Source organism: Theobroma cacao, chromosome 6, assembly GCF_000208745.1.
Source record: "Theobroma cacao cultivar B97-61/B2 chromosome 6, Criollo_cocoa_genome_V2, whole genome shotgun sequence".
Taxonomy (NCBI): Eukaryota; Viridiplantae; Streptophyta; class Magnoliopsida; order Malvales; family Malvaceae; genus Theobroma; species Theobroma cacao.
This window is the reverse complement of record NC_030855.1, coordinates 1,443,160-1,469,342: the sequence shown is the minus strand read 5'-3', so window position 1 is coordinate 1,469,342 and position 26,183 is coordinate 1,443,160. Positions and strand designations below refer to the sequence as shown.

The 26,183-nt window shown below is 33.9% G+C and overlaps 4 protein-coding genes across 4 annotated transcripts; 3 read left to right on the top strand and 1 right to left on the bottom strand.

Annotated features, from left to right (window-relative positions):
- LOC18595196 ((R)-mandelonitrile lyase-like) lies at positions 227-2,646 on the top strand. Its single transcript, XM_007023034.2, has 3 exons — positions 227-499; positions 677-2,201; positions 2,295-2,646. Exons 1-3 carry the CDS (start codon positions 406-408, stop codon positions 2,338-2,340), a joined length of 1,665 nt encoding a protein of 554 aa, XP_007023096.1. The 5' UTR covers positions 227-405; the 3' UTR covers positions 2,341-2,646.
- LOC18595195 (D-3-phosphoglycerate dehydrogenase 1, chloroplastic) lies at positions 8,274-12,166 on the top strand. Its single transcript, XM_007023032.2, has 4 exons — positions 8,274-8,949; positions 10,177-10,553; positions 10,813-10,923; positions 11,018-12,166. Exons 1-4 carry the CDS (start codon positions 8,274-8,276, stop codon positions 11,783-11,785), a joined length of 1,932 nt encoding a protein of 643 aa, XP_007023094.2. The 3' UTR covers positions 11,786-12,166.
- LOC18595194 (small nuclear ribonucleoprotein E) lies at positions 12,778-15,227 on the bottom strand. The gene is made up of 6 exons (XM_018122622.1): positions 15,060-15,227; positions 14,924-14,950; positions 14,737-14,799; positions 13,353-13,431; positions 13,204-13,249; positions 12,778-13,061 (listed from the first exon to the last, which is right to left on the bottom strand). Exons 1-6 carry the CDS (start codon positions 15,099-15,101, stop codon positions 13,052-13,054), a joined length of 267 nt encoding a protein of 88 aa, XP_017978111.1. The 5' UTR covers positions 15,102-15,227; the 3' UTR covers positions 12,778-13,051.
- LOC18595193 (U1 small nuclear ribonucleoprotein A) lies at positions 18,003-25,102 on the top strand. The gene is made up of 9 exons (XM_007023030.2): positions 18,003-18,253; positions 18,808-18,987; positions 19,083-19,158; positions 20,340-20,469; positions 20,590-20,704; positions 22,242-22,333; positions 22,432-22,501; positions 22,605-22,687; positions 23,695-25,102. The coding sequence occupies exons 1-9, from the start codon at positions 18,110-18,112 to the stop codon at positions 23,789-23,791; spliced, it is 987 nt and encodes a 328-aa protein (XP_007023092.1). The 5' UTR covers positions 18,003-18,109; the 3' UTR covers positions 23,792-25,102.

Here is a 26,183-nt window from a genome sequence, read left to right as displayed (position 1 = left end):
ATAAAAATATTAAAAATTAATTGAATAATAAAAAATAATAATTTATTTAAAAAATTTAAATAGTTTATAGATTTTTTAAAATATTATGATAAAATTAAAAAATTAAAAAATTAGTTTTCAGATTATTTACAGATTTTTCTCATTAGGAAAGGCGATAAAAGCAAATGAAAATGGAAAATAAAGGAAAACAAAAGTTAAAAAACTTAATGGATGAAGGAATCTTGAGCGTTGGATTCTTGGAGGACCCTTTGCTCTTAGATTGGCGCCCAAATCGACATAACCATCTTCAACTGAATCTTTAACTGAAAATTTCACCCACATTCTCTCTACTATTTCTCCAAGAAAATTCTCTCTCCTCCAAGAAACACCAAAGAGAAACATTCTCTTTCCTCCAGGAAAAGCAAAATGGGGAGATTCTTTGTTTTTTTCCTTGAATGCGTTGCGTTCTTGCTGCTATTATACCCAGTTTTTTCTCTTGCAAGACCACATCCTCAACGCGGTCAGTTCAGTTCAATTCAGTTTAAATTTCTTTTTCTTTGCCTCTGTTTGGTTTCTCTGCTTTCTTTGGAAAATGACAGAAAATTTCAATGTTTTAGCTTTTTTTTTATTCTTCAAAGAATGAGTTGTAAAACGAATTTCTTGGTGGGTTTGTGATTGTTTTATGTTTTTGGTACAGATCCAGTTTACTTGAACTTTGTGTTGAACGCGACGGATCTTCCATCAGAAGACTACTACGACTACATCATTGTAGGAGGAGGAACGGCAGGTTGTCCATTAGCCGCCACTTTGTCGCAGTCGTATCGGGTTCTTGTCCTAGAACGAGGTGGAGTTCCCTATGGAAACCAACAGTTGATGACTCAAGAAGGGTTCTTGACTACACTCACCCAGGTCGACACCTACGATTCACCTGCTCAAGCCTTTACTTCCGAGGACGGCGTCCCAAACGCCCGCGGCCGCATTCTTGGTGGCAGCAGTGCCATCAATGCCGGTTTCTATAGCCGAGCTGACCAAGAGTTTTATAAGCATTCAGGTGTAAATTGGGATCTTAGTTTGGTTAACCAGTCCTACCAGTGGGTTGAGAGGAGGGTTGTTTTTAGGCCAGAGTTAAAGAACTGGCAATCCGCTGTTAGGGATGGGTTGATAGAGGCAGGAGTTGATCCTTACAATGGCTTCAGTTTGGACCATTTGGTTGGGACCAAGATCGGCGGCTCCACCTTTGATAGCTCCGGGAAGAGGCATAGCGCTGCTGATCTTCTGAATTACGCAAGACCCGGGAGCATTAAAGTAGCAATCTATGCAAGTGTTGAAAGGGTACTGTTAGCATCATTATCTTCTTCAAATGCCATCGCTAGGCAGAGGCAGTCTGCCATAGGGGTAGTGTTTCGTGACCAAATGGGAAGGTATCACCACGCAATGGTGAAGGAACAAGGCGAGGTCCTGCTGTGTGCTGGAGCTCTTGGAAGCCCGCAATTGTTGCTGTTAAGTGGGATTGGTCCAAGGTCATACCTGTCTAGCTGGGGAATCCCGGTTGCATACCACCATCCATATGTAGGCCAATTCCTCTATGATAATCCCAGGAATGGCATCTCGATTGTGCCACCAGTCCCATTGGAGCACTCGCTGATACAAGTTGTGGGGATAACTGAAGCCGGGGCTTATGTTGAGGCAGCTTCAAATGTCATCCCTTTTACATCCCCTGCACGGTCAGTGTTCATTCGGACACCTTCTTCCCCTCTGTTTTTAACTGTGGCTACCATCATGGAGAAGATTGTTGGCCCTCTTTCATCTGGTTCATTAAGGTTGGCCTCAACAGATGTCCGGCTCAATCCCATCGTGCGGTTCAATTACTTCACCAATCCCATAGATGTGGAGAGATGTGTGAATGGCACACGCAGGATTGGTGATTTGTTGAGGAGTCGATCTATGGATTATTTCAAGTTCCGCGAATGGTTTGGGACTAGAAATTTCAGATTTGTTGGCCCTGAATTGCCTGTTGATCAATTGAACAACGAACAGATGGCTGACTTCTGCCGGCGTACTGTCAGCACCATATGGCATTACCATGGCGGCTGTGTTGTTGGGAAAGTGGTTGATAACAATTACCACGTTATTGGAATTGATGCACTCAGAGTAGTTGATGGATCAACGTTTAGTGTCTCACCAGGAACCAACCCTCAGGCCACTCTGATGATGCTTGGCAGGTAAGTGTTGGCTTTGCTGTCAATTCAGTTTGTCTTCACTATCCAAGTTAAAACAGACTAACTAATCTAATCGGTGTTACTTTGTTTTGCCAGATATCTTGGCCTGAAGATAATCAAAGAGCGAACACGACTCAAATGATACCTTTTGGTGATGAAAAGGCTCTACCATGCTGCTACCCTGCTATGTCTTTCTGTTTGTATTGGTTCTTCTGCAATTTTTTTTCTCTCTATAGATAGATTACATGTCTGGCTCAACACGAGTACTTTTTTTCTGTTGATTGGTTTATTCAGTAAGAATAACATGTCTGGTAAAGGCAAAAAGAATGGTGCAGAAGAATGAGAAGTGGTCTGTTTTGAGGGAATGAACTGATAGTACTTGTCATGTAAATGTAAATTGCAGAACATGGCCTTTCATTTTAGCACTCAGGGTGTTACAAATTTTTTATTGGATTCTTTTTCTTTATTATTCCATTCCTCTCTTCTGTTCGAGTTAATTGATTTGTTTGTTGCCAGTGCCAGTGTCCACAGTGTACCTTATACTATACAATGGTTTATGATCAAAATCCAACTACCATGTGATGGGGCTTTTGAGAAAGATAAGCAGTACATTCTACCTTATACTACAAAGTCACTTCAGTTCATTGTCAAACCATTGGTTTTCTGTTAAATGTGGGTTTGGTCTAGTTTCTAAATCAATTCTGACAAGTTATATAGTTGATTTACTGGTTAATTTATTTATTTAATAAGTTTTAAACATGACTATAACCACATAAGATTGACAAATAGTATCATATGCAATACTAAGCTTTCCCCTTTTTATTTTCTCTCAAATATATCATAAATTAATATATATAACTAGAAAATAATGGATGAACATTTTAATGTATTAATTAACATAATATATCAATATTTAGCAACCTAACTTTAATCAAACACAAAAAAAAAGAAAAAAAATAATTGACAATAACATTAATAATATCAAAACTTTAATCATTAAAAATTAATTAGTATTTTTTTGAGGAGGAAACAGTTTCCAACAAAAGACTTGCTAAGGATGCGATTGACAAATGGAGCCGAATCATATTTAACAAGAGCACAAGGTTCAGTGACTTCAGAAACGATGATGATATTCATGTTCCAGTGATGAACAACCTTTGAGCAAGCCTGCAATGGTGGAATATATCGAGGCTGATTTGGACTTCAAAATTGCTAAAGAGCAGAAGCTAAGTTCCCAACCATCTTCTTCAAGGCAAACTGTTACAAGGCCAGAACCGACTTCGTTTGTTTATGTGGCGTGTCCCCAATCTAAGTACAACCCAGAAACTCATGCTAAACCCCAAGTGCAAGGAGACCCCCACCAAAGGATAGCTAAGAGGTTGAAGCAGCTGAAAAGATCAAAGAAGAAGGCGTTGCAGGCTCAAAAGCCTAGTGCCGAGGGTTGTCGTGTGCTCCTAAGCCTGTGATGTTAAACGAGTTAACATATGTGCTGTCAAAGAAATTTGCTGTAATTTTTTAGTAGCTATTATTAAAGTGACTTTGTTGCATCATTTGTTAAGCGCTAGAGTTTGCTGTCATGGATTTCTCTGTTTTTATTAGTGTACCAGCCCCAAAAGAAATATGAAAGAGAATTGTTGCTGCTATTACACTTTTCTTGTCAATATTAATGAGGAGTTATCACTTACAATGGTGAGTCTTATGACTATGTTGTCTGTTTGCTTGTTGTAGTCATTGTTGAGCATGTATTCCCTCTTTGTGCGGTTTCCTCTCTAGAATCATCAATCTGAAAGGTCAACCTTTGGATTGGTGAAAGGTCAGTGTTGTTTGAGAATATCAGTTTAATGCAAAACAGTATAGCTGAGCATTAGTTTCTAGCACCATGCATTCTAATAATCAATACTAATTCTGTCCAGGCTTCTACTCATTTGCCAAGTTATTAAACTTTATAGTATTTTGCTAGACTGTTCTTAATACTATGTGATTTGTAGCAAGACTCATCAAAATTTCAATACATTGTCAAACCAGAAACATAAGCAGCTTGCTGTAAATCATTCCAAGTTATATGATAATAACTCGATGAGTCTTCCCTTACAGTTGAACAAAATACCCTGCAGCCCTACTCACTACGGTGTATTTTGAGATGCAAAGAATTGTTGTGCCTTGTAGACCTCAAACCAGGAAAACCCTTCAACTAGCTACAACCCCTCCTCAAAATCAAGGAGGTTGAGGACTTTGATCAGGAGGTAGAAACTCCTTCATATGTGGTATGTCTTCAACTAGCTTGCCAACAGTTTGCTCTTTTTCCTCATAACCGGTGGCTGTCTTGGCCAGAATCCAAGTATTTCTGGTGTTTTGCTGCATTGTGACAAATGCAAAAACCAAGGCCATGAGGATTGCTGCAGTAGCAGATGGTATATATTGCATCGTTTGAATAAATTAATTTATCAAAAAAACTCATATGTTCAATGTTCTTCTGAATTCTAATCCTTGTTTTCTCTGACAGGTGTGAGCTTGGTGGAGAGAGCAAGAAAAGACAAAAGATCAGGTTGCCATGACTGGAGAAGGAATTGATTCAGCATACTTGACCTGTTTACTTAGGAAAAAGCTTGGGTATGCCACCATAAGCAGTGTGGGAGAAGCCAAAGGACCAGAAAAGAAATCTACAAATTCACTTCATGAAGTTGTTGTCAGTGCCCACAGCGTACCTTATACTATAAAATGGTTTATGAGCCAACTCCAACTATCTGTTCCATCATGTGATGGGCTTTTTATGATGAATGCACTTCATGTGATGGTAAATGTTTCAGGTTCTTTTCTCTCTGGCCTCATTCAGCTGAGTTTGGTCTTGATCATTCACTGCAAATCTCAAGGTAACTTCTCTTCTCCATTTTTGTTGCTTCCTTTGCTTCTTCTTTCTAAGCAACTTAAAAGGGGAGATTCCCAACGTACATGAGGCTTCAACTCAAGCCGCCAGGCGTATGGATAAGTCCCTGTCTCATGATGAGATGACCACTTAGTGTATGGTTTACCTACTTATCTATCTCCATTCACTTTTAACAGTAAAGCTAACAGGTTAATCCTTGTGAATGAGGCAGAGAGGTAGGGCGGCTTTTAATTGATACTCTATATTATTCGACCCGTTTAAATACAATTAGAGTATTTTATAATTAAGTTAGAGTAGAGTTTGAATAATAAAATTATTACAGTTATATGTTCGAGTAAGATTAAAATAATGTTCATAAAGTACCCACTACCCAAACTCGATTATAAATAATAATAATATATATTATTTTTTATAATTTTTTATAATTTTTTATGATTAATATAATACTTCTTAAAATTTATTAATTATTTTAAAAATGATTTTACATTTTCATTTATTTTTTATGAATTATTTTTAATTTATTAATTTAATTTTTATTGTACTACACATAAAATTTAATTTTAATTGATTGTTTAACTGGTACAATTATTTAACAAAGTGATGTTTAGGATATTTAGATATAAATTTGAGTAAAAATTCAAAAATTATCACATACTCATAGAGTACTAGTATTTTATCAATAAAGTACCTAGTACTTTATTGTTCAACATTCCTACTATAGGACAAAAGGTAAGTGTGATCAGACAGAGAAATATGAAGATCCAAAGGCGCACATGGCACAGCCCAAACCTTAGTACAAACAAATTAATTTGGTTAATATTATATAATTCCTATAGTTTTGGATTTATTTATTTATTATTTATTTAAATAACCAAAATTGCAATTCGGCCCTCCCATAATGATGGGTGCTGCCGGTCCACCATTCTCTTGTATAATGCTTGACAAAGACTAAATGGTCTACCGTCATGATGGCTTGACCGCTAGGCTATTTTTTTTAATAAAATAGTGGAAAAGAGAGATTCCCACTTAATTTTTTTAAATAAAATATTTACTTTCGAATTAAATACTCAATCACTGAAGATTACTTAATTCATTAATATTTTTTAATATACAAAAAATTATTATTATTTTGTTTATTTAATTTAACAACGTGTAGTATAATGTCTTCCATATCGGTGTTAGTTAAATCAAATCATACATATTACGTATATAAGTTATGAAAATATTAAATTTAAATTTGTTATTATATTATAGTTCAATATTAAGTTTTATTATTATATTTTAAATGGGTCGAAATTTCTCACTGTAATTTTTATTTTGGTTGATATTTGGAATCATAATATTTTTAATTTGTCTTTATTTTGTTATAACTTAACTTTCTTTTTATGAAATTAAATTATGATCAATTGGCTAATTAAAGTTTAGCCTCCTTGTCAGCAGAAATATTTTGTACTACTACCAAATAAACTAGTAAAAGGATAAATCAGAATTGGTACCAACCCCAAAGAAATTGACAACCCTTGAAAGTGGAGTACTATCTAATATTTCATTATTATTTAATGAGATAGTTACTTGTTTGACATTTAAAAGGATTATCAGCATAGAAAAAATTTTTCTAATTGATGTTGAAGGCATAATTTAAGAAAAATATTAAAGCGTTTGAATCTTCCGAGTTCAATTGCTCGATTATTTATAAGAAATAAAATTTATAAATTTATTGGTGTAAATAGAGTTTAGTTAGAATTTAATGAATTGGTAAAAACTAATTTTAAGACTTGAGACCTTTTTTAAGCTTTATTTCACTTTTATCACTCGGTATATAATAGGAAAATTATGCAAATAACTTTAAAATATAATGAAATCTACGTCTAATTTCGTCTTGTACTTTACGATGGTAGATCGTTAAATATATTTGAAAGTTTGTAAAGTTGTTTAATCTTATAACTTATTTTTTGCAACAAATAGATTATAAAAAATATAAACTTTTTTAATAGATGTTGAAGTCAAGTATTTATGTTTATTTTCAAAACATAATATTTTCTTGTTATTGATTATTTTACTCTTGTCTTATTAATTTTTTATGTGTCAAAATAATTGATAATAAAATTTTTATATAAATTTGCAACACAATTCTTTTAATAAGGTATCTTTATGTTTTAAAGATACCTTTACAAATTATATAATATAATTTTTATATAAAAGTATTATCTTAACCATTTGTTTCATAAAATATAATATTTTAAGTTATAATATAAAAAGATAACTTTTCATAATTAATTTTTTAAGTTGAAATGTTTTTCATTTGTTTCATAATTTTTGAATTTAAAAATGTTTATTTAATATATCATTTAATCAAAAAATATAATTATTCATTTGAAAAACTCACTTGTAATCCAATAGTTATATTATAACACACTATATGATATAACTTTTAAGCCAAATAACTTTCACACGAAGATATAACTTTTTATTTAAAAGAAAACTAAAAAAATTTGTTGTTAATCACTTTTCGTTTGTAGTTATGTTCAAATCAACGCGACAATCAAATCGAGTTAACTTAATGACACAGCTCTTGACTTTTGCCACCAACCAACCATGTGTTGTATTGACTTTTATAAATTATCTATAGACTTTTCAAAATGATTTTTAAATTATACCAAATTTAATTTTGGCACATTATTCAATGATTGTTATGTCAATTCTTTTACTTAAAAAATAATTAAAAAAAATATACATCAAAGAGAAATAAAAAATATTACATTAATCCGAATAACTTAATCGGCTTGACTCAAAACTTTAAACGAATTATTATGTGAATTCATTATGATAATTATATTTCTGTATTACCTATTCGTAACGAGACTATTTAATTATAAATAGGTACATATAAAATAATTTTACGTATAGGATTTTTGAGAGAAGCAAAAAATTTTGACCTCACATAGAAAAATCTCTTAAATTATATACTAAAAATGGTAACAAATTAATTGACTCGGATAGGAGTAAAAACGAGAAAGCGGAAGGAAGGTTGCAAAGGTAAAATCCTTTTATAGTAATATCCCAAAATTGGCGGTCAAAAAGCTCTATTAAATATAGCAAACACCCCTCCATTTCCTCACAAACTTTTGGAGAAGACTTACAGACCGGCCGAAGACGAAAGAAACATCAATCATCAAATGTTTTCGAATGCAATGGCCTCCTCCATATTCAACCCTTGTTCCATCATCACCGCCTCTCAGGCGCAGCCAACGTCTTCTTCCTCAAGACCCTCGCAGCTTCTCTCCTTCCTCCACAGCACAAACCCAGCAGGACCCGTTGTTGATTTGAAGCTCTCTGCTGCTTCTTCTTCTTGGGGTTGTCAGGATGATTCTAAGCAATCATTGTCTCGTTGTTTAGCAGCAAATATCACCAGCAGCGCCTTGAAAACAGCCGAGTCATCTCGTGAGACCAGCTCGTTGTTGTCGGCGGAGGGTGTCTCTTCTTCAGGGACAAGACCGACCATCTTGGTCTCCGAGAAACTTGGAGAAGCGGGTCTTCAGCTTCTACGTAGCTTCGGCGACGTGGACTGCTCCTACGATCTTTCCCCTGAACAACTCTGTGAGAAGATCTCGTCGTGCGATGCGTTGATCGTGAGGAGTGGGACCAAAGTGACGAGGCAAGTTCTGGAAGCGGCCAAAGGGCGTTTGAAAGTGGTGGGAAGAGCTGGCGTCGGCATTGACAACGTTGATCTGCAAGCTGCTACCGAGTTCGGTTGTCTTGTGGTCAATGCTCCCACCGCTAACACTGTTGCAGCCGCCGAGCATGGTATTGCGTTGATTGCCGCCATGGCACGAAACGTTGCCCAGGCTGATGCCTCCATGAAAGCTGGTAAAGGGTGCCTTAATTTATTCTTGTTTTCAACTTGTTTGATCTTTTTTTCTCTTTCTGCTTGCCTTTCTGGAATATATGGGATCAGAAAGAAACAAAGAGCTTAGAGCTGGAAATCAATCAAGTTTTTCATGATGAAAGATTTGGCTCTTTCTAATATTTTTCTCTTCATTTTTCCTTGAAATTATTTCATTCTTTGTTATATGTGATGTGACCATTACTCTCTTTCCAGAAAGCTAACTGATAGGTGCACAGTACTCAGGTTTATAAGCTTTTCAGAATCCTATACCCACCTGAGATGAGATTGAAGCACCCTATCTACTCCCGTAATATCATCTTAATTAACTGTTTCAGATCTGCTCTTATGATATCTGCTGTCATAGCGAAATGATGAAGTACTTATGGTTTTGGTTAAAGTTAGTAATACTATTATTGTATACTAGTATAATGGCCTCATCGCAGCTTGACAAGGTCGATTTTCCGCCCACCTTGTGCAAACATTTCTGGGTCTTTTGTATTTTTGTGGAGGACACTTTTGGATCTTTGAATGGATTTGTGGATCCATAACATTTGTTGCTTTCCAAGGAGAAACATCATTGTCTGTGTCCCAGACAATAAAGAAGAAAAATATCATTGGATACTTTTTCACCGACGGGGGTCTAGTGGGTAGTTGGTTCACATGGCTAATGCCATTCATACACATAATTAGTTTACATTTGTTAAAGGTACATACATGTATGCATGCAAACACATTCAAGCACATGCATGCATGATGCATGTGTTTGTAAATTGTTAAGTAGCTTAATCATGTAGTTTTAGAATTGAAAGTGACAACACAATCATTGGTGAAACAGAGGAAGTACTCGCTTGGCATGCCAGGAATGTGGGATCATCTACCTTTTTCTTCTGATTAAAGGGAAGAAAATTATTGATGCAATTAGACAAAATTAAATTGCTGATGTTTGATTTCTAGGCATGTTATTTTCCTGACATAATTTGGTGAAAGGCTTGCTTCACTCACTATGCATAGAGTAAGAACACTCTTATACAAGTACTATATGCTGATTTTGGGGTTTCTGCAAAAAGCTTTTCTTGCACAATAATTCTAAACAAAGCTAGATGTTTGTTCCTACTTTGAATGATAAATTGGTAAAAATGTTTGAGGGATTAGTTGTTTCTGTGTGTGTGACATAGCTGAAAGATGACTGATTGGGTGCAATTCGACAGGGAAATGGCAAAGAAGCAAGTATGTGGGTGTATCTTTGGTTGGAAAGACACTAGCAGTGATGGGGTTTGGAAAAGTTGGATCAGAGGTTGCAAGACGGGCAAAAGGTTTGGGAATGCATGTTATTGCTCATGATCCATATGCCCCAGCTGATAGAGCCCGAGCTATTGGTGTGGATCTGGTCTCCTTTGATCAGGCCATCTCCACTGCAGATTTCATCTCTTTGCATATGCCGCTCACTTCCACTACTTCAAAGATATTCAATGATGACACTTTTGGGAAGATGAAGAAGGGTGTACGCATTGTCAATGTTGCCAGAGGTGGAGTCATTGATGAAGAAGCATTGGTGAGGGCCCTTGACAGTGGAAAAGTGGCACAGGTAAGCTTCCCTGCTTCATGTTTAATTGCCTTGCAACTTGATTCTGTTGGACACTGTTATAAGCTTAATGGGATAACTTAAGCAACCTTTATTTAATCCTTACATTCTCATGTTGTTCAATATCAATCATAAATACTATAAAGAAATTTTGTCTGATCAAATCGAGTTCTAACTTCAGATGACAGCTTCTTCCCCATGCAAATAGCAATCCTTTCTTACTTCGTAGACTGATAATTTCTCTTACAATGGTTTGGCACAGGCAGCACTTGATGTGTTCACAGAGGAGCCTCCAGCCAAAGACAGCAAATTAGTGCAGCATGAGAATGTCGTTGTCACACCTCATCTTGGTGCTAGCACCAAGGAAGCACAGGTACAATTATTTCCTCTCTTTACCAAATGGCTTCACACTTTTCTCACATTTTTCTAACTCTTTGAATGCGTTGGCATCCAATACAATTTGTTAGGAGGGTGTTGCAATCGAAATTGCAGAGGCTGTAGTTGGAGCATTGAAAGGAGAACTTTCTGCAACTGCTGTCAATGCTCCCATGGTTCCTCAGGAGGTTATGACAGAGTTGGCTCCATATGTTGTCTTAGCTGAGAAACTGGGTAGGTTAGCTGTGCAGCTGGTGGCTGGGGGAAGGGGAATAAAATCTGTGAAGGTGGTTTACCAATCTGCACGAGACCCTGATGACTTGGATACAAGGCTTCTGCGAGCCATGATCACAAAAGGTATCATCGAGCCAATATCATCCTCATTCATCAACCTGGTCAATGCAGATTTCACGGCCAAGGAAAAAGGGCTACGGATCAGTGAGGAACGTGTGGTTGTCGATGCATCCCCTGAGTTCCCTGTTCATTCAATCCAGGTGCTGATATCCAATGTTGACTCCAAGTTTGCCAGTGCTGTGTCGGAAAATGGGGAAATCAGCATTGAAGGAAGAGTGAAATATGGGGTACCACATTTGACTCGTGTAGGATCCTTTGAAGTGGATGTGAGCCTAGAAGGGAACCTCATCTTGTGCAGGCAAATCGACCAACCAGGCATGATTGGCCAGGTTGGGAACATACTTGGTCAAGGTAACATAAATGTGAGCTTCATGAGTGTGGGGAGGACAGTGAGAAGGAACAAGGCCATCATGGCAATTGGAGTAGATGAAGAACCAGACAAGGAAGCCCTCAGGAAGATAGGAACAGTACCAGCTATTGAAGAGTTTGTGTTCCTCAAACTATAGAGAAAGATAACAACACCAATGGCTTGGTTTAGGAGAGATATATTCCATTTGGAGGGGTTAGTAAACTATACAGGTTCTGCTGCTCAACAAGTTGAGAATGAAACCTGGCTATCAATATAAAGAAGCAGTCTGTCCTGCTTTCCTCCTTTATATCATAGCAATGTTTTGTCCCAGAGATGTGTCAGAAAGCAAAGGTGCTTCTGTTTTTATTTTTTTAGGTGATGGTCAGGAGGCGTCATTTATGCCACAACACTGCTGGTTGTGGGTCAAGGGTTATTTTAGTATTTCTTCTTGACCTTCCTTTTGTTTTTCTAGTGTGTGAAAAGCTTTCAAATCTGCAATCCTTGATAATGAAAGTTATTCTATACTATTGGCACCAAACATTTAGCTTATTGATTAATACATAATCCCCTATCTAAAAAACACAATTCGAATCTCTCCCCTCCGAATTATAAAAAAAAAAAAAGTTATTTCTATGCTATTAATGTAACTTTCCCTCACTAATTACGATCTCATAAGAGAGTCATGTTTCTCACATTAAAGTATTTAAATGTTCACATCATCTTCATTTAGTGTGATGCCTACTGTAAAATAAAACCATGAAGCCCAATAAACCAAAATCAAGCAATACCCTACAATTCGGTCTAGACCCTGACACACGGCGTTGGACATAACTTTTATTTTCCTGCCTTTCCCTCAAATTCTAACAAAGCCTTAGCTTCAAAGCTCAATTAATGCTGTAAAGTATCTTTCACCTTCACCAACCAATCAGCTACTACCCAGGCTTGTATAATTGTCATCACTGCTACACCCTCCAACAACCACAAGCATCACAATCAATAGCAAAAAGTCAGCCAACTCCAGCAACAGAATATAAAAGATCCAACGCCTGGGATGCGGTAGCATAGAGGTATGAAAATCTACCCAGATGGCTATGCAATGCAAAAAGAAGAAACATTTTAAATATGGAGAATTTAGAGGCGAAGGAGGGGTGAAAAGAAAAACTACTTAGTAGGTATCAAGTTGGACATAGATGCAGATGCTGAAATCTCAACAGATCTAAATAATTGTAAGGCATCAAGCTGTTCTTGCTATGATACAATACAAAAGGTTTGCAGTTTGGTTATGCATAAAATGCATTTCCACTGTCATAAAATCTACTGCAACAGAGGATACACCATTTAAACTACTACAATAGAGCAGCATATTCATTATAGTAATAGCTGCAAGGAGAACCAAATTGCACTGTGGCCTCGAACTTGTTCCTTACTTTCCCCTGGACGTAAAAAAAAAATAAATAAATAAAAAGGAGGAAAAGAAACATTTTAGAGTAGAAAAGAAGGTTATGCCTACACATTGGAAAGAATGTAGGGGAATAAACTCTGAGAGACAGAGAGAGAGAGAGAGTATCAACATACGCATTCATCATCAAAGTTATGTTGTCCCCTTTTAGCAGGATCCTCCCTAAACAAAGCCAAAGATTAAATTAGTAATGTCACAGGAAAATGCAAAAACTAATGAAAGAGAAAACATTTGAAAACTGAAGAATATAATGTTTTGTAACTACCTAGTGACTTTCTACTTTTCTTCTTAATGTTGACTTCTTCAGCATCATCCAAAACCAAATTCATATACTCATCAAACCCCTGAAACAAATGAAAAGAAGCACGATTTAATCCTCATATCACAGAGGAAATAAGAAGGTGCATGCAGAAAAACTATTTATACATTGCTTACAATGCAATTTGATAAGATAGATCAACAGTATATGAATTCGTGCATTTTTGCACTAGTAAGCAGAAGTGTAAAGCATCGATCTACTTTCTTCTGGTCACATTAACAGCATATTCAATAACAAGCTTTCATAACTTATTCCTTTTTAAGAGATGGGAAATTGGAACTTTACGAGGGGGAGAGGGGGTTCTTTTATTGCCAGCCACTTCATGCATACATAAGAGTTTTTCTCTCCGACATCTGAGCATTTAGCTCAATGGTCCTAGTCAAAGAGCTGAGTTTGAATCCCCCTTCCCCCAAATAGAAAAAAAAAAGGATATTTATCTCCTATTACAATATATCCTTGGGAATCCACAACTTACAATTGAAACAGCTACCTAACTGAATGTCTCTAATTAACTGAATTCTGAAATTATAGATATTATTGTATGCAAACACCACAAGTAATAGATGCTAGGAGAGGTTTTCCAACAGAAGGCCATAACATCCAGCATCACTCAATCTTCCCCCGTCTCTTTGGCCATGGCCAATTCTTAAGATTCGAAGCAATGCCACAGTAATAACTAGCACCAAAAAACTATTTTTTTATTTAACTACAGACAAACAAAAGCAAATCGTACATGCAACATTGTAAAGCAAAAACAATCCGTGCATGTTATATTTTAATTCGCATACTTTCCATGTTGCCCATGCTATTTATGGGACCAAAGAACTTGCAATCTCATTAAGTTTACATGTACCACATCTCTAAAGGAAGAAGAATATGTAGACCAAACGAAACAGTTTCTACTGAATGCCTAGACCAAAAGAAACAGTTTCTATGTTCCTAGTTTCTAACTTTTAAGAGCAAAAACAAGGTCCTAAAACATCTGCACTTTGAAAAATCCATAGATAGCATTAGCAACAACGGCCGTAAACATTGTCAGTTTAAACGCTCCAGTAAATTTTTAGTCTACCCACTTGATTTACACTATTTGTAAGTTATTTTCTCAACTTTATCATAAAATAGTTAAAAAAGCAACACTATATTTGAATAAAAATTATCAAATAACTAAAAAGAAACACTAATTAAAACATAGGGATTCTTTCTTTTGCCATCCAAAATCAGTCTTTGGCAAAGTAACTATCCAAAAATCAACAGACAAATATTCCTTTTCTACAAAATATAAACAAAATTAAAAAAAATATATAGCAGTTGTTAGAATAATTAAACATACAATGATACGTCCTTCGATTCTCAAATCCTTCTGTTCGAAAAGCCAAATCTGAATGCGAGCTTTCTGCCATAATCCAATAGAAATTGTTACGAAAATCCACCAATTTAATATATATATATATATATATATATATATATATATTTACACATAATTTGAAAAAAAAAATAAGAGAAAGAGAGAGACTTACGCTTTGGAGAAATCTGAAAATCAGATTCTGCAATTACCAGAAATTAATTAAAAAAATTAAACAATATGTCTAACGAGAAAAATACCTAAAAGGCATGTGAAGAAAGGAAAGAAAAGAAGGGAAGAAAGAGAAGTACGATGGGCTGGGTCATGATCCGCTGGACTTTGGTGCTGGCCATGGTGTGTTCTGCTCGCTTCTTCTCTGTTCCTCTTCTTCTTCTTCTCTGCTGACTGCGCCTAGGAAGCCAAATGGTGAACCCTCGCTACTCACTTTCTTACTTGCCTGTCCTTTTCCGCCTGACTGCTAATTCTTTGGGTTAGCAGGCAAAGTGTAGACCTTTCATCATAGGCCCAACGGCCCACTTTAGCCCATTAGAAAAGTTTTTTTTTTTTTTACTTTAAAGAATAATTCTTTTGTTATATTCAATACATTTTAAATAAATTTCTATTTTTATAATATTTAATCAAGTTTTTTTATTTTCATTTTCAGTTAAATAAATTTTTATAATTAAAATATAATTATGTATTATTAATTAATTATTATTTATCATTTTATATTCCTATAACGATTGAAATGGTATCAATATGAAAAGTAAAAATATTATATAATCATATTATTATATATTATTATTATCTATTATGAGATGTTAATATGTCATGTTAATATTAATTGGTATAAAAATAATAAGTGACGGTTTAACTAATGATAATTAATTAATCGTTACTAATGAAAGATAATTTGGTTTAAAATAAAAGTACAAACCTTAATTGAATGAAATAAATAAATAAAAACTTATTTCAATTTTTGTAAATAATTCAATAATATTTTTAAATATCATCTTTGTTGTTTTATTTACAAGAGCGAGTAAGTATTTTATAAATGCATGTGAAACAAAAAATATATTTTATGGAAAAATAAATTGACATAAATACTCTAATTTTAGTTATTATTACTTACTTTATATTGATTTTACGTAATTTCATTAATTAAATGGATGTCGCTTGTTCGTCATATTAAATATTGCCAGACACTTATTGCAAATGGTGAAAAATTATTTCTCAATTTTTCATCCAAATAATACAAACTATTATGTTTTATAATAAAATATTTCATATTATCAATAGGAACTAAATAGGAATAGTACTTTTAATAAATAAAGTATAATATTTAAAAAGTTTTTTAATTATTTAAATAATTTTTTATTATTTCATTATATTTAATCAAGTTTTTGTATTTCTATCTATTAATTGTTAATTAATTATAATTATTCAAAATATCATTTGTCATTTTATGTTAAGTAAAACACACTAACACTATTAAATTTTAATCATAATTTTACTCGAGTTTGTTAATTTTTAAAATAAACACTCTGTTCCAAAATAATATTTCTCATTATACATATTAGTCAAATTATTGATGTTTTTGTTTGTTTGATGATGAGATAATTTAAAAATATAATTTTACCTTTCATTAATTTTCAAATTACCAAATTATAATTAAAAAAAATCTAAATCTATCCCACCTCCCTCTCACCAACTGGCCACCCCATGGCTAGTCACCTTGTGGTCGGATTTAACCGAAGAGTGCCAGATCTATCTAGATAAATTCTCCCCAGATCGAGGAAGCACTTGATTGGGAGCATGGTGTTCCCCTCATCGAAGGAGCACCAGAAAATTAGGTGGTGCTCCCCAGTTTAGGGGGAGCTTTATTTGATCGTATTTGGCATTTTAATGATCAGATCTGGCCATGAGGTGATCAATCGGAGTATTCCCTTTCAACAATTGGTCAGGGAGAAAAGACATTAGTGAACAAAAGATATTTTATTAATTTTACATTTAGGTTATTGATATAGTCTATACGTTTGGGATTGAGTGTTTAATTTGAAAATTAATAAATTTATATAAACTTATGATTAAAACTTGAGAATATTAAGTGTATTTTACCCTTTTATGTTTGACTAAGTCAATGACTTATTTGGTTATAAAAAAAAATATAAACTTATTTGAGTTAAAATAATAGATAAAATATCTATACACTTTTAAGTTTTGATCAAAATTATGCGAAAATAATATAAGTCGTTAGTTTGAGAAATAAACACTTTATCTTAAAAATAGTATATTACTGAACATATAAGTTCAATTGTTAATTAACCGATAAGAATTTTGTTAGTTTTTCGACGTTGTAATATTTTTTTGACAATTTTACCTTCAAACATATCAAAAATTACAACATTATATAAACTTTAATTTTTTATTTTTTAAAAAAACTTACCTTGTTTTCTCTCTAGAACCGATCTGATCTAACACACTCCCTGCTGAGAGAGCTATCGTAAAAGGGGCTAGATTTGGAGCTCTAGATTACGCCAGATCTAGTGCTCCTTGACATAGAAGAATGTCAAATCCTGGTCATGGGATGAGTGGTCGGCGTAAGGAAGTGTCACCGATCGGTCAATGTCTGAAAAAAAAATGTGAGAGAAAGAGAAAAAAATATTTTAGTTTTTTATTTTTTCATTAACGATGTTAAAACTTTTGGAGCAGTAAATATATATTTTAAATTAATAAATTTTTATATAATTTTAATCAAAATTTAAAAATATTAAAATATTTTATTTAAAATAAAAATATTAAAATATTTTATTTTATATGAATTTGATTGAATCAATAAAAGAATAAATTTTTATTTAAATTTTATTAAATAATTTAAACTTTTTATAAATATTATGATGTAAAAAAAATAGTTACTAAATTTTAATTTTTTATAATTAAAAAATAATAACGAATAAAATGAAAAAAACACATATTCATAAATCGAATCAAATCCAATTTGATGGCTTAAAATTCAAGCACCCAACTGGATCTATCGAAGTTAAGTTAAGTTTATTATTCGTATATTAAAAAAATATTTTTTACATTAATATTTTAATATTTTTAAATAATTTAGCTTAAAAATTTAGGACCCGGTTTAAGTCGGACCTGTTCCAAGTGCTGAACGGGTAGCCGCTCCGTCCTACCAACTAATGATGGAGCAGGCCGGCTTAGGTCCATTTACTTAATTTTATCGTCTGTCATTTTATTTACCTTTTTATTATTAGTTTCTCGTCCTTTTATTTCTCTGTTTTCATAGATCTATTTTTCTTTCTCCTCTCGACCTCGAGTTTTGGTTTAGGGTTTCAATCGAGATCTTGACATGGCGGGTGCTGGAATCCACCCATATCACCAGCAATGGCCGCCGGCACCAGCACCTCCGCCCCCACCAGCCGCAGCAGCAGCCGCTCCTCCACCACCTCCTTCTGTCCACCATCCTCCTCCACCTGCTTCCTCTCATGACGAGGTCAATTCTCTTTCTCTCACTCGATTTACTCCATTCAAGCCATAGATTTGAGTCTGAATTGTAGGATTTGATGGTAATCGGACCTTATTTATAAGTAATTACAAATATATTAGTTTCTTTTCGCTTAGCTCAGCTTTGTAGATTCCATTTCTTTTCTCTCTCAAATCAGTTGTATATAGATTAATTCACATAGATATTGAGCTTCCAATTTGTATTTGCTTTTTTCTTTCCGAAAATTAAAATAATATTTTTTAATAATTAAATATGAATATTTATGCTAATCTATGATTTGGTTTTTAAAGCTGCGACACGATTCTCTTTGAATGTGCATTACAGTTTAATTATTTGTTCGTGTTTGAGTGAATGAATGTTTTTGTGTTAGCAACTTTTGAAGAAGTAACAACAAATCAGAGCCTTATTTTTGTGTAGATATGTGCACGTTTATGTTCGTGTGCAAATACTTTTGGAGGACTTATTTTTTGTTTGCATGTACAAGTTCTTTGGACTTTCCTTCGATATTGGAAAGCTAAAAGAAAATTTTGTTGTGAGTTCAGGTTCGGACTATCTTCATTACGGGTCTTCCTGAAGATGTTAAAGAGAGAGAGCTACAGAATTTGCTGAGATGGCTTCCAGGTTATGAGGCTTCGCAAGTGAACTACAAGGGAGAAAAGCCCATGGGTTTTGCTCTCTTCTCAAGTGCACAACTTGCAGTTGCTGCAAAAGATTCCCTTCAGGTGTTATAAATATTTAATTGGTGTTTTTATTTTAACCATCTGATACAATCCTTTTTTTTGGAAGCACTGATTGTGTTTGATTCTGTGGTTATTAGGACATGCTTTTTGATGCTGAGTCAAAGTCGGTATTGCACATAGAGATGGCAAAGAAGAATCTATTTGTTAAAAGAGGTGAGTCACCATTTAACACCTGGGTTTCAATGCCAGAGTGAAAAAGACTTTGCTTAGTTATCAAGAAACATATAGACAGATTTTTTTTTTTCTGGAGATAAATTTGTGCAAAACATATAATTTGGTGCGAAGTAATCCTGAACAATGAAAGACAATGAGATGATGGCTCAAAGAACAGAAGAGGACTGAGAAAGGAAATTTGAAAGTAGTGCATTTATTGGTTTGAATGTGACTGAAATATTGTCAATACTTTTTATTTACAGGATTGATTTTAGATGTATGCTCTGGAGATTCTTCTGATATTTTTGATCTGTAGTGTTAAAATTCAATCGATAAAGAAAATTGCAAATATTAAAAGAAGTAAATAAATATTTGTTAGCGTTTTATTGTAATGATTATTTTTGACTTGTTTGTAGCATACTTGTCTGGTCTATGCACCAATGAAGTTGAATATTTTATTCTAAAACAGCTATTCTCTCTTGGGAACTAATCCAAAAGTTGAAAATTCCATTTAGATAGCTGATTGTCAACCAATATATTTCTTCATCTATTTCTTAATCTTCTGTCCTTTTTCTTTGTTTTCCCTATGGTAATATGGAGCAATATCATAAGTTTTGACAAAAAGGAGCGAGAATTATGGAAATTGTGGGCCAAATGGCAGGAAGAAGTTTTTTGGTTGTCACTTGTTTGAATTTTTATTGGGGCTTTTCTTTCTATGTTGAAATTTGATTTTATTGATTAAGGTCTGTACGGTTTGAAGTTTCCCATTGAAGAGTCCTAACATTGTCTTCTGAAGTTTATTTATCCCCACAGGAATTAGATCTTTAGTTGACTGTTCCAGCTTATTATTTTGATGCACATGAATAATTCCTATTTTTAAATTGCCATATTGTAGTTCCCAATACTTATTGACTACTGATTAATTAATTATTTGCTTCCAGGTTTTCTGTACTTTGTTCTTGTTTTCAAAATCCTAATATAAATAGTGGAATATCCTTTTACTTTGAAAAGCCTTTAAGATATAATATTGGCCGTTGGTTATTGACCACTTTATAGGTGGGAATGTGTGTGTGGTGTGCGTGAGTGAGTGAGAGGGAGAGGCATAGTAATCTGATAAAATTTCAATGCAAATTGTGCTATAATCAAGATCACACTTTTATTTTGTGATGTTTATTCTGTAGGTATAGTAGCAGATTCTAATGCATATGATCAAAGCAAACGTTTGCGAACTGGTGGTGATTATTCACACAGTGCTTATACAGCTCCATCTCCATTTCACCCTCCTCCTGCTCCTGTTTGGGGACCACAAGGGTAAGAAGCTATGCCAGAATGTTGGATACTGCTATGATCATAGTTTGCTTAGCAGTAAATAATTTCAGCTGTAGTTACTGCATTTCTTATTAAGTTAAACATTTGGTGTATTTGGCTTAGGTATATGGCTCCAACTCCTCCTCCATATGATCCGTATGGAGGTTATCCTGTTCCTCCAGTACCAATGCCAACCCCTGCTCCTGTACCGGCTCCAAGCAGTTACGTGCCTGTTCAGGTAATTTCTATTTGCCACATGCCATTTCTCCCATGGCTTAGATTTTGTGTCAATTTTTATTGCCCATTTAGGTCCTTCTAAATTATGTACATGGCACTTTTTTACTATCTATTTCATAATAATTGACTTTGATGAAAAATTCTAGTTTGTTATCATATACCTGGCTTTATAATGAACTTCAACTGAAAAGTTGGCTTGTCGGACACTGGAGATATGACCTTGTGCCCAATGCTTTTGTGGATAATTGTTAGTGAACGGAGAGCTTGCAACTTATGAGGATGCTATTCATTCTTTCTGAGAAACTTACATGCGGCATCCATCATGTGCAGTTTTCCCTGGAAGCCAATGAAAACTAATTCATATTTAAATATACATACTCACTATTATAGATCATTATGTACCAAAAGAACATTTAAAATCATCAAAAATACTTTTATGCAGCCATGTTTTCTGTTTATGAATTTCTGGCAGTTGCGATGTTGGACTTCCCTTGTTTGGTTAAGGCCTGTTTAGTAGCATGGAGTAGTGTGGTGGGAGTGCTTCTCACTGCCCTGGACCCCTGATTTTTCACTGGAACCAACAGGCTCTTGGTGTGATACTTGTGTCCGTGTCCACCAGTCATCTGTTATTAAGTTTTCCTTATGGTTGTTGGTATATTGTACATGTTGCATGTCCAAGTATATACAAATGATTTCAATTTTATTGTCCACTATTGGCTAGCCTTTTTGTCCTTAATATATTTTTCTTTTTTAAATCTCATTTTTAATTGATAGAACTGTTATCATTCTATCATCACTACCTAATATGTTTTGCTAGACTAAGCTATCGTTTTTGATCTAAGAAGATATTTTCTATGATTAATAGTACAAGTTGGATCATAGGATTATGACAGCAGGCTTTGCATTTCGCAAGGCTTAAAATTTTCATTATGCATTTCTAACAACCAAGGATGAATGTGTTTCTCAAATTCTGCATATGCAAGAAAGATCTCCTTTTAAGACTCTTCTATCCTGAAAATATTTCCTCTTTGTCTTGGCGAGGATTCTGACACCCCTAGCTTGCAACCTGCCTTTTTTCATGTTTTAGAAAGGAAAGGAGATGGGGAGGGCTCCCAATGTGGATGTAATAATTGTGGTTGTAAAGAATTTGTATTCTGTAGAAGAGACTGACAAATTTGATGAGGTTCAGATTTGCTGCATTTTCTGAAATTTTCTTGGAGAAAAATTTTCTAATGGAGGAACATGCCTGAGCTGAACTTGAAGCAAATACCTTAGCTGGCGTATAATAGCTGTTTGATTGTGTATTAGGGTAATATATTGCTATAACAAGGGCATTTTCTTCTATAGCTGTTTGATTCTCTCAAGTCTCAAGTTTCCGATCCTTGTTATAAGTAGGGTTTTTTTTTTTTCTCCTAGTTTGAAGTGGTATGATTATTTTTCCTATTATGATACATCCAGCAGTTGATTGTCAAATGAGTAACCAAGTAAATTTTACAGGTTCTTCATTATTTTGTTTTTAACAAATTTTTTGTTGGCAGAATACCAAAGATAACCCTCCTTGCAATACCTTATTTATTGGCAATCTTGGAGAGAATATTAATGAGGAAGAACTAAGGGGCCTATTCAGTGTGTAAGAATGTCTTAACCCCTGGCTAGTTTATGACCTGTTTTATTTCTAATGTAACTTTTCAGTTGCTCACTGATTTGATACTGCTGCTGTACATGCAGTCAACCTGGTTTTAAGCAAATGAAGATCTTGAGACAAGAAAGGCATACTGTCTGCTTTATAGAGTTTGAAGTAAGTTTCTTCTCTTAATCTACTTGGATGCATTTGATAATTCATGGAATGAAAGTTTCTTGGGTATTTCCATAAGCTTAGAGTTTGTTTCCCCAACTTGCAGGATGTCAATACTGCAACCAATGTGCACCACAATTTACAGGGTGCTGTGATCCCTAGTTCTGGTTCTGTTGGCATGCGAATACAGTATCCTTTTTGCATTTTGTCGTGGCTTTACTGTTTTAAATGTTCTTGTTTTTGGTTTTCTTTATTCTGTCAACTGTTGCATATTTATCGGTGCTGTGTGCATGTGCTATTTCATGGGAATGTGTCTTCAATGTTACAATCCGACAGGTTGTCTACCTAATAATTACCCCTTGTACTGCTTCTTGTTAATCTCAGTGTAGGTTAGAAGATGACATTCCACAAACATCTCCATTTTAGATGAACACGATACTTTTTTAATGTCGAATTTGTATTCTAAGAACTTCAATCTATGCTTTCGGTCCTTTTAAGAAGGGTTGGGGCAATAAACTTTTATTTTCATAATTTTTTTATATTAGCTTTATAATTCATAAATTTAGTCATTAGAAATTAATAATTGAATTATAAGCTATCTTTTATTGTGATTTGTGTAAAAAAAATCAATTTAAATTCAATTATGTATTATTTTATAACATTAAAATACACTCTTATATACTGAATGCTTTGTTGTATTTACATTTCTTGTGCATCACACAGATTCAAAACTAGTCATTGTACTTATTACATTTTGTTTTGATAATGTGCAAGATATAAACAAATCATATATAAAAAATGACTTTAGAAGGAGAAAAAATAAAAAAAAAAGTATGTATAGTTGAAAAGTTGCATATATCATGTAAATCTAGTTTTGGGGAAAGTAAAGAACTACATAAATATTGGTTTTTTAGAAAGAAGTACTCAAGAATGCAAAACAATTTTAAAAATTTTGAATGCTAAATAAAGAAATTAGAAAAATCAAGGGGTCCAAGTTAAACTAAATAAGAAAAGTGAAAAAACTTCTATGGGGCTAAATAAGAGTTTGGGAGAAGCTAGGGGGTTCCATTCCACTCCCTTACCCCCCTGGCACCATCCTTGTTTTGGTGATGTTATTAGCTTACATATTGCATTCATAACTTTTGCAATATAAATGCCTATTTGAAGATGGTTTTCTTTCTTGACTTAAAAATTAGATATTCTAAGAATCCTTTTGGTAAAAGGAAGGACTCTGGTCATCCCATTGCTTCCCCTGGTGCAAATGGTGCTCCACCATCAATGACTTACCAGTAGATCAAGGGGATGTTCTCTGTTTTCTGTGCTCCAACAAATACAACTGTTACATGCTAGGATGCATCTTGCAGCTGTTGCATGCATCCATTTCATTGTCAACATCAGCATTAGCATCTCTTCTCATGTGTTTGAATGCACATAGTTGTTTCATGAACACACCATTTGCTCATGTTATATCAGTTTACCTAAGACATGCATTTGTCTGCAGCATGCGTTATGGCAGGTTAACTTTATAGGGTTTGAGATAACTTTTAACATTTGTAGAAGTAGCACATTATCTACAGTTTTGGGTATTTTGCGTGCTATTCTACCTCATATTCAACATTGACCATACCATGATGCTGGACTACTGTTGTCCTATATTAGGTTCAACCGCATCACGCAGCATACATCTGGAGTTTGATTTAAATACATTACATTACTAACATGACATTCAAAGATAATCCTCAGTTTCATTTCATGGCAGTATTTTGATTTAAAAAGCGTAGAAAATCATACCATTTTTCATTCTGTACGTTTAATTGTTAGAACCATTGCCGTAGCCATAGACACTATTCGTTCCAGTCAAGTGGAAAAAAATGATTAACATGTTTTTACCATATTAGGGTCTTCAAAGCATAACTATAGGAACAATTTTGGGAAGATGTATGCCACTGTGATCTAAATACATTACATTAATAACATGACATTCTAAGATAAGCCTAATTTTCATATCATGTCACTACTATGATCTGAAAAAGCGGTAGGAAAGCATAGCATTGCTCATTTATTATGAGGAAGTATTATGACCATTGCCATAGCCTTAGACACACCATATGCTTCCAGTCAAGTGAAAGGACGGTTATCATCTTGTTAGCATTTATTTGTAAGGTCTTCAAAGCATAACTTTAAGGGCATTAGAAAGATGTATGCCGCTGTGATTTATATGCAGGATAAGCTACTCTGTATGAGCATTGAGGTGAAGGGTACTTCAGCTGATATGTTTGTTTCAGGTAATGTTTTAGTGGTAGTCAAGAGTTGAAACATCCCCATGCGGATGTTCGGTTGACAGCTCTTAGGTTGCAACGGGTGTCGAGGTTGTTCTATGTTCTAACTGCCCGTTTTCCATTGCTCTTTATTTTGGAAGAAGTCTTGGGTCTTTCTTCTATTTTCTTCTTTGTAAATGGTATATGATGATGCAGTTAGAGTGATGGAGTTTTGTGGACAGGGCACAAGCTTAGGGTAGGGTGAAAAGAAATGGGAAAAATGGTAAAAAAGACATGGGACGGTTAATGTTTTGCACTTGCAGTGAATTAAAAGAATTTTCTAACAGTGACTGACTGGTTTATTTTGAATCCTTCAGTTATAGACTAATTATACCTAATATCTCTAACTATTTATGGTGGTTTTTGACTTGCTCAGTGTGGTTCTAGCTGAGCGGTTCCATTTCTCTTAGCAACATACATAGCCATTATTATTACAACAGTGAAGTCGGCCAAACCTATTGGCAGAGTGGTTAGCCCCATCTCCCTTCCCTTATGGATGGGGGAGGTTAATCCTGCGGCTCTGACCTTAGTCTTGCCTTCTAAGTTTTAAGGTGGTCAGCTCTGCTCTTTCTTTAGGACCCACGAAGATGATTTTAATTAAATATAGAAAAATTTGGACTAAGAAAAATTGGGACACATCACTATGTTTGGTTGGGGAGTGGCTCTATTTTCAATCTCTATTCCCAAAATCGCTCTAAATCAAAGATTAGTTAATTCCAACCTCTCGCATAAAATTTGTTATTCCATGGTGGGGGAATAATTGATGAGATAAAAATATTCTTTATAAAAAAAATAGAAATGAAAAGAAATTAAAAAGTTTAATTTTTTAATTAAATTTTATAAAAAATTAATAATTCAAATTTAGAAATTTATTAAAATTATTAATATTTAAGCATAATAATGATTAAATTATAGATAAATATTAATATTTAAAATATAAATATTTAAATGATCTATTTTAAATAAGTTTTAAATCATTAATATTTTAAAAATAAAATAAAAAAAGATAATTACATATTATTATAAAAGGTATATCTATTTTTTAAAAGTAATTTTATCAATCAAATATTATAATAAATCATAATAGTAATTTTTATCTTATTTTATTTTGTAAATCGAATTATATAATAATATTTTTATAGAATATTTACTTTATTTTATTTTATTCCATTCTATTCCCTAAATACAAGAGAAAAGGGTATTTCAAAAGAGACTTATCTCGATATATTGAATTTATAAATTATGTTTATTGTTGAAAATTTTAAATTATGATTATTTATAAAAGAAAAAAGGATTAATGTAGAATAGGTAATAGAATGGGGTCGACCGAATTTTACAAGCAATGTATAATTTAAATTGAAAATATA

Coding starts and splice junctions, on each gene's coding strand:
- LOC18595196 (XM_007023034.2), top strand. CDS start 406: ATGGGGAGATTCTTTGTTTTTTTCCTTGAATGCGTTGCGTTCTTGCTG. Junction 500..676: donor AAGACCACATCCTCAACGCG/GTCAGTTCAGTT, acceptor TTTTTGGTACAG/ATCCAGTTTACTTGAACTTT. Junction 2,202..2,294: donor ACTCTGATGATGCTTGGCAG/GTAAGTGTTGGC, acceptor TTGTTTTGCCAG/ATATCTTGGCCTGAAGATAA.
- LOC18595193 (XM_007023030.2), top strand. CDS start 18,110: ATGGCGGGTGCTGGAATCCACCCATATCACCAGCAATGGCCGCCGGCA. Junction 18,988..19,082: donor CTGCAAAAGATTCCCTTCAG/GTGTTATAAATA, acceptor TGTGGTTATTAG/GACATGCTTTTTGATGCTGA. Junction 22,502..22,604: donor TCTGCTTTATAGAGTTTGAA/GTAAGTTTCTTC, acceptor CCCAACTTGCAG/GATGTCAATACTGCAACCAA.
- LOC18595195 (XM_007023032.2), top strand. CDS start 8,274: ATGGCCTCCTCCATATTCAACCCTTGTTCCATCATCACCGCCTCTCAG. Junction 10,554..10,812: donor ACAGTGGAAAAGTGGCACAG/GTAAGCTTCCCT, acceptor GGTTTGGCACAG/GCAGCACTTGATGTGTTCAC. Junction 10,924..11,017: donor CTAGCACCAAGGAAGCACAG/GTACAATTATTT, acceptor ACAATTTGTTAG/GAGGGTGTTGCAATCGAAAT.
- LOC18595194 (XM_018122622.1), bottom strand. CDS start 15,101: ATGGCCAGCACCAAAGTCCAGCGGATCATGACCCAGCCCATC. Junction 14,951..15,059: donor GGATCATGACCCAGCCCATC/GTACTTCTCTTT, acceptor TGGTAATTGCAG/AATCTGATTTTCAGATTTCT. Junction 13,432..14,736: donor GAATCGAAGGACGTATCATT/GTATGTTTAATT, acceptor CATTTGTTTCAG/GGGTTTGATGAGTATATGAA.